Source organism: Aythya marila (assembly GCF_965140915.1).
Source record: "Aythya marila genome assembly, chromosome: 4".
In the NCBI taxonomy this organism is placed as follows: Eukaryota; Metazoa; Chordata; class Aves; order Anseriformes; family Anatidae; genus Aythya; species Aythya marila.
This window is the reverse complement of record NC_139045.1, coordinates 48,292,411-48,303,779: the sequence shown is the minus strand read 5'-3', so window position 1 is coordinate 48,303,779 and position 11,369 is coordinate 48,292,411. Positions and strand designations below refer to the sequence as shown.

Sequence of the window (11,369 nt, the reverse complement as noted above, 5' to 3'; positions counted from 1 at the left end):
AGGATCTTCCAAGTGCTATGTGCATATACCACAGCTCAGAAACAAATCCAGGGGAATCTCTTACCAGAGCCTACACATCTGCTTTCTATTTTTTTTTGCTCAGTTTTAACAGGTAGAAATGATTACACTACCATGTAAGTTATCAAAATCTTTTGCTTCTTTTACAAAAGATTTCCAAATATGAAAACTGTAGTTTATCTTCTATAAAAATGACTGTGCTTTAAGAGTACATGCTTGCTGTGGTTTAACCCGGCCAGCAGCTCAGCACCACGCAGCCGTTCACTCACTCCTTCCATGGGATGGCAGAGAGAATCGGAAAAAAGGTAAAACTTGTGGGTTGTGGTAAAGACTGTTTGATAGACAGAAAAGGAAAATAATGATGATAATGATAAAGGGATACCCAAAATAAGTGATGCACAATGCTAACCACCCTCTGACTGATGCCCAGCCCATCCCTGAGCAGCAGGAGCCCCTGCTCAAAACACTTCTATGAAAACTGAGGCAAAATGACTTACAGTTTGATCAAACTGTGAAAAATAAAGTTTGGAAGAGGGTGTCATGCTTTTCCCAAGATAAGCTGTTGTGCATATATACTCTTTAAAGAGAAGTGATGAAACGTGTCCTTGTGCCTTTTACTGATAAAATGCATCCCTTAGAGGAACTTTGCTTTCCCACAGTTGGGATGAAAATTCTTTAAGAGCTTTAAGAATTACACGTCTTTCCAAATTCATGGGACAATAAATAAATAAATAAATAAATAGATCTTCTAGCTTCTTTTCTATCTTTTTCCCATTCACCTCGACAATATGCTTACTATCTATAGCAGGGGGCAATTCTCCCTAACGTTAAATCCACACGATTCTATCCGATTTCATTTCACTCCATGCCAGTAAAGCGCCGTGTAAGTTTATGGCACCAATCCCTTCTCCTAATATTTGCAAGACCTTTTTTGTTTGTTTGTTTGTTTGTTTGTTTTGTAATGCCCAACTTCTCCGTGCAGCCACAAGTTATTCCAGCAGGAAAAGGCTGGCCCAGGCTGTCTGACACTCCAGGCGCTGCGGGGCGGGGATGGAGATCCGCGGGGCGGGGACGGAGATCCGCGGGGTGGGAGATCCACGGGGCGGGGATGGGCGATCCGCAGCCGGGTCCCGGCGCCCAAACGGGCGGCTGTGGGGCCGGGGCCGCGGCTCTCAGCGATGTCTGCCCCGAGCCCCGGGGCTGCGCAGGCCGGCGCGGCCGGGAGGCGGCGGAGGTGGAGGAGGAGGAGGAGGCTGAGGCTGAAGCTGGTCGGGGACCATGTCCTCGCTGGTGAAGGAGGACTTGACCAAGAGGCTCTTCGGGCCCCGGAGGCTGCGGCTGCAGGAGTTCATCGAGGTGGAGGGCTCGGGAGCAGGGCGCTGCTACCTGTGCGCTGCAGGTACCCGGGGGTGCATGGGGTCGGGGGATCCCCATGGGGCTGGGGGATCTCCTTAGGGTCAGGGGAACCGCTGAGTGCTGAGTCGGGGTGTTATAAGAAAGCATAACGGGTACCTTAGCGGTTTTAATGGGATTTGGGGAGCTTTTGCACGATCCCTCGTTGGGTTGCGAAGTCCTCACGCTGTCCCAGTCGCCCAAGTAGCTGTGGTTTAACCGGATGCACGGCTGGATCGGGAACAGCGAGAACTGTGATTAAAACAAGAGTGTTGGGATAAAATTAATTAGCCGGCTCTTTGCTAAATCTGATTTCAAGTGCATCTGTTTCTGAAGGCTTTCAGAACGTGGTCTCAGTGAAACCTGAAGCCTTTTTATTATTATTTTTGCAACACTGTAAAAGAGGAGTACTCTCATCCCTAAGTAGTTAGGTTGAAGTGAATGCTTTTTGCAGTCTGTTTCCTCTTGATGTTCAAAATGCACATAGAAGGTAGAAATAATGTATGTATTTGAGACTTTTCTTGGTGATATGGGGTGATGCCAACTATATTCTGTGGTTCTTATGTCTGTAAACATCTGAAGCCTTTAGAATAATTTAATTGTACAGATTATTGGAAATATTGAGCAAGCTTGGTTCCCTGCACCCACATAATTTTAGTAGAAGAGACTTTGCACTTTAAAACTGTAAAAATAGTTTAAGGAATGGATTCCTGAGCATTGTAGAGCTTCTCACTGTACAAGAATAGCAACCTGATTCATAGTTTATAAAACAATTCAGTAGAAGGCTGTTTAGATGTGAGTGGCAGAACTAACAGTTTGCTGCTGTGAAACTTCCAAAGAGGAGGAATAACGTGCTCCACCTTCAAAACCTTTACTCAACATTTCTTTTTAAGGTAGAGAAGAACAAGAAAGCCTCTAATCAGATTAACTGATTGGATGTCACTGAAGACATAAAGGAAAATTTATGTAGAGTGTTAAGAGTGGGATCTCTCCAGTATCCAATATTAAACTCTCATAATATATTGAGGCAGAGTCAAGTAAGCGGTGAGCAGAGTGGACACCTGATGCTGAAAGATGGGCTCCATCCATCTGCCAGCAGCTACTGTAATCCACTGTGATTCTCTGGAGCAAACCATGCTGTCTAAAATCTTATCCACAATACATCCTGAGTATAATCTTGTGAATTTCAATTTACCATAACAAAGAAAAATCGGTCAGACTATATAGAGGCAAAACTTTAGAAGTCTATACCTTTTGAAATCTATATTAAAATAAAATCTCAGTGTGGATAACTGAACAATCTTATGTGTGTGCCATATGCCCAACCTTATTTCCCTTCTTTTTTCACAGTAGCAACTCTCAGTTCTTGTATGAAGAAAACATTTCCTTTTGCTAAATGCTTTATAAACCATGGAAGAATGTAAAGCTGAAATACAGCTGTGTTCAGGAATTTTCACAGCTCTGTATTGGTATGCCTGAGGAGGGCGGCAGGGCTAACATCATGTCATCCAGTTGCATAGAAAGACTCTTAAAAACAAGCTCGGTCCATGGAAGACGTTAAGGAATTATTTGTGCTCTATGAGAAGGCATTGTCATATCAATGCCCTCCACAGGAAAAGCTGTGAGAATTTAATGAGTGAAATGGTAGATCTGAGATCATGCTGCATATCAAAAATAATTTTTCTTTAACTATGTCGACTGAGTGCAAGAACGAGCAATATATCAAAAATGCAGGAAAAGAACAATGTTGTAGGTGAAAATTGTCCAGCCAGGTTTCACCACTGGGCAGAACATGCTCCTGGCCTCATTGTGCTTATTGGAGCAGTTTCTTAACGCATCTGTTCTCTATCCTCATTTCATACAATCTCTGTTCCTACACCAGGGGTGGAGAAGTGGCAGTCTGTGGGTCCTGGAGGTACCTAGGGTGTCCACTTGTATTTCTGAAAGGACACTGAGCTTTTGGGGTTGGATTTGTTTTCACTCAACACTGAGGGAGACCACATACTCCTTCACAGGACAGCAAACAAAATGGGGTAAAACTGGAAGTAAGAAGAGAACTTTCTAAGAGTAGCCTAATAGATGTGCTTGCAAATGAAAGCCACTGTAACTTCTCCATAGAGATAATACACCAGAGGTCCTCTGATTAAAAATCATTGAGTAATCATGACTGGTAGGACCAGAAAGATATAAAAGCAAGTGGTTGTTTTTTCCCAGCAGGCTGTTTGGGAAGCTATAGGCTGAGAGAATTACAATCAATTTATATATTTTCCTTTATTTTTCTCTGCAGTAGAAAGAAGCTACATCTCCAACATAATCCTTCGTCTTTATTTTGTAGCCTTCTTATAAACAAGTGAGAAGTCAAGGACATCATAACAGGAATAAAACAGTCTAGTTTCAGAATGGATTTTTCAGAAATTCAGGCAGCATTTAGAAATAAAAGAATTTTGGTCCTTCGCCTGTAGTATCACGTTATGATGTCAAAATGTTGCTGCCAAATGTAGGTGACATCTTGTATTTACTTACCTCAGGCTACAAGATGGCCTGAGGAAGTTGGTCTGCCCTGAAGTTGTTATGTTGGATGTGCAGATGTTTCAGGCTCCAGTGCTTTTCACCCTAATTATTGTGTTACAGAAGTCTGATCTCTTACAAAGCACTCAATGTAATCAATTAATAATGGTAGTTATTATAAATAATGTCCTCATGCTCTTTTCATTCTAATTTCCTGCCTTAATTGGAAAATAGTAATTTCTACAAAGCTACCACTGGGCAACTTGAAGATTTAAGAAATATTTTCAGTGTTGCTTCTGTTAAGTGACATACTTATGTATTTTATAAGGAAATTGAGAGTTTTGTTTTATAAGGAAAAGAATTTTGTTTAAAAAGTGATGGATATATAAGACAACCCCAGAACAGAAGGTGTAGCACGATTCATGTAAATACAGAACCTTGGTAGTGATTCTGCAATTTTTTGACTCCAGCATCACAGAAAGATTCCCCCTCAAAGTAAGTAGGATAAGTAGGTTATCCACATAGATCCAGTGCCAGGATTGTTCTTCATTGCACTGCTAGCGAATTCAAATGAAAGGCTTTAGCACAGCCAAGACTGTCTTTTCACAGGAGGGGGAAGGTAAATCCTCAATCTACTAAATGCTGAGAGGTTTCATAGTCTGAGAACACAGAGCTATTTCTACTAATTGCAAAATAAAACTATTAAGTCCAGCATAGCACTATACAGACCTGCACATCATCATTTAAATTATTATTTAAAATGTAGCGTAAGTCTTTTATTATCAGAACTCTTGGGAAGTGTGTGCTTGCATATCTAAATTATTTTTGTCTTGCAGTGACTAAAAGTGAAGAAGTAGAAATATGTATGGTAAACCACTTTCGAGTGGATCGAGAAGAGAAATATGAAGTAGTTGAAAAGTGGTTTCTGAAAGATCTGGAAATGATTGATGGAAAAGAAGCTGATACTGTAAGTGTTATCTATTATTAAATACATGTATTAGAATATGCTTTTCTTGTGTTGCAATTTGGAATACAAGTATTGAAATGCAATTGGAGTGCATAATCTGGAAAAAAAATTCTGTTTAAAAAACAAAACAAAAAAATCCAAGGAATTTTGAGTCTGTTGTGTGGGAGAGGGTACAGATTTGCACTTTTGGGGCAGGGGCAGGAGAGATTTTTTTGTGTGTGTTGTAATCTTCATCTCTCCTGTTGAGATTTGAAGGACGAGCTGGATGTTTTCTAATTTGCTCATCATAACTTGGAATAAAAGTTCTCCACTGCAGCTCCCAGTATAAATTTGGATTAATCCAATGTAATGTGTATTAGAAAATAATATTTAGTTAAATATTTTTATGGAGGCTGTGCTGCTGCCATTTGAATTTATGAACGTGTTCTTTGTGTGGCAAAGAGGATTTGTGTCAATATGTAAAACATCGTGTAAGTGCATCATTTGGTGTACCAGCTTAGGAAATTGTGCCTCTCTCAGTTAACTGAGATCTCACTCCCATTACTTAGATCAATTAAATATTTGTGTTTGGCTAGATTTATGTGATCATACTGCTAAAAACTTCAGCTAGATTTGCGTGATCTTACTGGTAAAAAAAAAAAATAATAATCTCTCAGATACAATTACAGAAGGGTTTGAGGCTGCAGTAGTAGGCAACTACTAACCAACACCAAAAGTAGAATCAAATCTTATTTTACAGAAGCTAGAAGAATTTGCTGAGGAGAATATCTTACTGTAGGTAAGACATTTTAACAGTCACCCATGAATAAAAATGTAGTACAGGGAAAAATTGCTTTTTTTACCCCATAAGAGCGTTCAAATGAACATAAAATGGAATTCGGATTATTCTGATATCAAGAGCCCACAATAAAGGTTTCACAGTCTTGATCTAAGGAAAATTAGAGACTCTAGTTGTACTCATTCTATCCTGATGACTGTTCCCCTTCAAAAAACGCTCCCACAGCTCCTACATGGGGAACCAGATGAGCTCTGCAGCAGTCTGCGGTCCTCTGCACATTGCCCTCAAGTTTGAAACTAGGAACCTGGGAGATGGTGGAGGTGAGCTCAGGTTCAAAGTAGCTAAAACTAATAATCTTTTATGTCCTCTCTCCAAATTATCTTGCATCTGGAAATGTTCCTGTCCCTTCCCCAGCCAAGGCAGACAGCAGATTTCCTTTTCACTTGTACACATGAATTTATTTTGGCCTTTTTTTGAAGCGTTTTTTACTAAAATACCCTTCAAAGATGATTCAGCCATCCAGAACTTGGATGATCAAAATCTTATTTTTGGTTATAGAAAAGCCTAAATGAACCTTAAACTCCTGATTACAGGGTGATTGACACTGCTATAAATACTCATAATATTGCTATTCATATCTATAGAATTTAATAGAACTTAGCTGCTGCTAGTATTAATTGTGCCAAGGAGCCTGAAAGCACACAGAATAACAATTTAGGCAGGAAGGGGAATCAATATTCTTCTTCTGACAGGCATATATAGTTATAGTCCAAGGCAAGTGCTTTTCATATAGTGTTTTAGGCAACATGACAAATCAGTTCATTTCAAAACAACCTTGTGTAATCCCAATAAAGTGCAGGGTATCATTTGGCCAAACTCTGAAAGTTTCACTCAGCCAAAATTCCTAATGGCAAGGAATAGCAGCTAATTATAAACTGCTACTTTGTAAAGTTTTAAAAGACCCTTTAGTATGAATGGCAGAAATATGCGAAGTGCATAGCTAATACTTTTTAGTATCCATCAAACTGAGAAAAAGGCCTGAAGGCATCTGAGCAGAGAACATTTGCCATTCTAATGTCTGTAATGCATGTAATAATTTCATTCTCTCTCCATTTTTTAGGATAATCCATATTTTGATATGCACTTCCACAAAGTCTACAGTTTGGAGGCATATAGTTGTGCATCTAAATATACCTTTGCTCGAACACTAAACAAACTGAACAAAATGTATCTCAAAAAGGACTTGAAGATTGTGAATTTTGATGACACCTACCTAAATGATGATTCAATCTGGTCATCCAACAATAGGGATTGCTTAGTACTTATGAGGATATGCTTCTATGCTTCCAACCTTTTATGTCTCTCCCTTTGTCCTTTGTCCTGAAGATGCATTTTGTAATGTTAAAGGCGACTGGTTGACTTTCACTGACCAGCATTTTGTAAATCATCTGTTGAAAAAGACAGCAAGTGATGTGCAGCATCTGCTTCTTAATTTATGTGTATAAGTCCAAAATGGAATATGCTTTTTAGATATATAAATGAATGGTCAATTGCTTGTGTTAGCAGAGTGTTACTGGCAAGTACAAATATATGCAACTATCAGCAAAGGAGCTGCTCATTGTTTATGGAGATATAAATGATTCTTCATGAATTGCTAGAAATATTTTTAAAATACTTTAATAACATTAACAGTTCGTATACCTCCTGGAAGTAGGAAAATAGAACAAACAAATTAGTTCTGTACAAGAACGATGCACATTTCAAATGTGTTGAAATACAGAACTCTGTTCAAGAGATCACACCTACACAGATACACAAATCAAATACTCATCCTGATGAATTGGAGTTTTGCATTCAGGTACCAGGGACCAGCTTTTCACCTATGCAGTTGTAATTATTCCCCCCATCCCCCCCCCTCCCCCCCCCCCCCCGAACATCTAATATTCCCTTTGGCCTTTCCTTTTCTTTTTTTGTGATATTGTCATCGAAACATAAAATGGATGTTCTTAAGCAGAACTGTTTTTTTTGCCAGACCTTTCAGGTTTTTTTTTTCTTTTATATCATTAATGTCTTCTTGCAATTTGTTGTTTTATGTGCATGAACAGACGTGGTTATGGAACAGAAACTGAATGTTTATGCCTCTTCTCTGCCTCAGGACCAAGAGTTAACAAAATACTATTGGATGTCCTATGTAAAAGTAGATGTTAGCAATTAGTTACAGTTACTTTATGGGCAAGTGATAGACTTTTCAAAATTCATAGAATTATGAGAGTAATTTTCAGCAGTTTCTAGCTATGCGTTAGCATATTCAGTGCACTACTTAAATGTTTATTAGTACTTACAGCTGCATTTAATGTGGGGTGGATTCTACTGACTGGTTGGGAAGATCTCACCCATAACAACAACAACAAAAAAACAACAACAGCTGACAGTATTATGTTACAGTAGAAACAGAAGATGAATTAAAGCTGTATTGACCAAGAGCTGCAGAGGAACAACACTGCTGAAAAGTAGCATGATGATATTGCTCCGTGTCAGTCAGCTAAGCTAGCTGGCTGCTTCTCTCATAGTCAACAGAGAAAGAAATGCCCACTCAAAAGGTGATTCAGAGAAACTTTTGGTCAGAACTTCCAGCAGGAGATAATTTTTCTCTTTCAGCAGCCTAGGGAGTACAGAGAAACTAGCTCTGGACTAAACCAGCTAAGTATCTAAATTTGATAAATGTAAATACCTCCCAGAAAATCACAAGTTGGTTACTGTCCTCTCTGACGACCTGCCTTTGTAAAGTGGGATGGTTGTACAAGGATACCACAACTTGGACTTCACTGTTGCCTTTCATGTGGACTCCCACCTTTAAAAACGTTCGTGTAAATGTACTTCAGATTCAAAATTTAAATAAAATTGAGCAAGTGAGAATATATTTGAAAAACTGTATAAAATGTACAGCTTTCTACTTTTTAAGTGTTAACCTAGTGCTTGTATATAGAAAGGCTATATATTTGACTACCTAACCTTAAGAGGTTATATATTTATTCTAGGCGTACAATGTAAATTGCACACGTTCTCACAGAAAATACTTATGTATATCTTGACCTTCATGAAGGCAGTTTCTATGGGTTAACACAAATCTGCAGTTTCAAAGGATTTAAATCTTTTATTTGTCACCTACATATTGTTAAGAGAGAAGGGCTGTATTTATAGTCATTATTTATTAAATGTAGTTGTTCTTTTCAGAATGTCTTTGGTATAATCCAGTCCAACTAAGTGTTTTAACATTTGATGCATCGCTACAACAAGTATTTGCCCAACAACAGGCTCCACAAAAACCTTTTAAAGAGCAAGTATAATTCAGAATACTGTTATACATGACACGTTGTCTTGTTTGGGCTGTGTATTATTGTAAAGATCACAATATTTTCTGTAATGTTTACAATTTCTTTGCTTAACAAGTGCAAGGAATTCTTTTCTGGCTGGAAAAGCTGCCATCGTTTGTCTTGTAATAAAATATATAGAACCTCTAATAAAAAACACCTCACCTTTTTTTTGAAATAAAGTACAGGCGGTGACTTCCTGACCAATAACAGTCCTGTATTATGTTAGAAACTGATTAGCTAAAAATGACTATAATGTTCAAACATATTTAATAGACTTGTGTAAGTAGTTCATATCTTTCTACTCTTGTTACTGTATAAACATTAAACTGATAATATCAGGAGACAAATAAGCCTGCATTTTATTTGGAATAATGTACAACTCAAATCTTTTTGGCACTTCTTCTGTCCGATAACATCTTATTTCAGATATTCTTTGCTAAGTGATCAGAACAGAGAAAAATATATAATGTCTATATAAATGATTTTAGGTAGCATCAAAAGGAAAAAATATTGATAGAGATCGTTGTGGACCTAATCTAGGGCCTTTTTGCATTTCCACAAAATGCATAAAATGACAAATATCAAGGCACTGTGCAAGTGCTAGACTGACCTAGTCACGCTACGGAAAGTCTTTGTCCTCAAGTGCAGGAGACTGTCACTTTGTGGTTAGCACAGCACAGCTGCACCACAGGAGATAAAGACTATGCTAAATTATAGATGGAAAAGACCTGACAGGCTAAATAGTCCATCTTTCAATTAAGGCAAAATTGTTTCCTACATCACATTTCCTGACATTGGATATACAGAATGCAGTTTGAAATATAATATCTGGGGATTCATCTGCTTCTCCTGGAAGACTTTTCCAAAATTGATTAGGAAGAAACTTACAGGAGTAAATGTTTATCACAAATGCATTTGTAGCATTCTTATAAAAAGTTTCAACCAAACTGTGAAGTGAATTAATACTTGAGATTGTGGATATAAAGTGGACTTCACATTCAGAACACAGGAATTGTTACCAGCCATATCTGTTCCAGAGGGGGAAAAATGGGGGATCGTATTACGTAATTAGTAAAATGCAACTTCAGAATATTTTCTCTTGAGTTAAAGTTAGGTTTGGAAGTGAAAAGCCGATTCTCAAAGCATCTGTGGAAGCTGGAATAGAAGGGGAGAGAATGGCACCGTGCATCCTGTAAGATGATCTCATGTCTGTTTTAACATGTGTAAACACATGTAGCATTAACAAACAATGCTTTGTTTCTTTTTCTGCCCTGAAGCAGAATTAAGAGATAAAGACAGACAACTAGAAGGGCTTTGACTAATAACAACAAAAGGTTTATGAAACCCTATCCAATTTTTTTATGGCAGCCTTGTCCAGTCTTTATAGATCTAGAGAGAGACAGTTACATTTTGTGGTGAAACTGAGAAATTACCCAACTGAAACTTCTCTTTTAACCTTGGCCCTCATGAATGATATATTACAGAATTACACAGCATGCTGTTTTATCAGTCAGAAAATAGAAGTACGTTCAGCAAGACAGCGTTAGTCAGTAATGGTTAAATATTTTCCATCAAGTAGAAATGTAATAGAGGAAAAATGAGATCACAATTTTGCATGCTAAAAGGCCACATTTTGGCAATTTATATCATTAACTTGAAAAAGATGTTTCCTGTTTTTCCTAATTGGTAATGACCTGGCTAATACATTTTATCAACCCTACCTTCAAGGCATACTGATGTATTACTGTGAATAAATCATACAGTTCAAGTAATCTGTAACGATTTCAGCCTTAATTGAGCATGTAAGCCTTAAAAAAAAATACTGTATTAATTTACATGAATAATGCTAAAATGAAGTGTATTGATTATGTGGAGAACCTCCATCGTGGCGAAGTTTGAAGTGGAATTCACCAAATTCAACAGCGGCCAAGGCCAAATGCAGATGGCATTTCTCTGGGTGAGGTCCCACATCCTGGATGTCACAACTAGCAGTCAGAGTGACTTCTTCCTTAGAGAAGTTTGGTGTGGTGGGCACCAAAGACTCTCATTTACTTAAGGGATAAAGCCAAACTTGTAATGTTTTTCACAGAATATATATTAATCTGGTGCTGTGGCCTAACTTAGTTATGACAGTTTCCTTGCAGCTGTGCTCAGATAGAATGCTTTCTCACTTGAAATCCTAAGATTTTACACTACATTGTAATGTATTGTCTTTATCTGTTAACACCGGGTGTACCTGCACTTCTTCAGCAAATGCTCTCGTCTCCTACAAGCTGCACAACTTCTTCACCACCCTGCCAGGAGGTCTGCTGAGGACACAGGGACACCAGGA

General features: G+C 38.3%; 1 protein-coding gene across 1 annotated transcript; it reads left to right on the top strand.

The window, feature by feature from the left end:
* Positions 1–1,245: 1,245 nt before the first annotated feature.
* On the top strand, positions 1,246–7,047 carry EXOC1L (exocyst complex component 1 like; the record flags this gene model as incomplete). The annotated part of the gene is made up of 3 exons (XM_082759070.1): positions 1,246–1,417; positions 4,755–4,885; positions 6,784–7,047. The coding sequence occupies exons 1-3, from the start codon at positions 1,297–1,299 to the stop codon at positions 7,045–7,047; spliced, it is 516 nt and encodes a 171-aa protein (XP_082615196.1). The 5' UTR covers positions 1,246–1,296.
* Between the last annotated feature and the right edge of the window lie 4,322 nt (positions 7,048–11,369).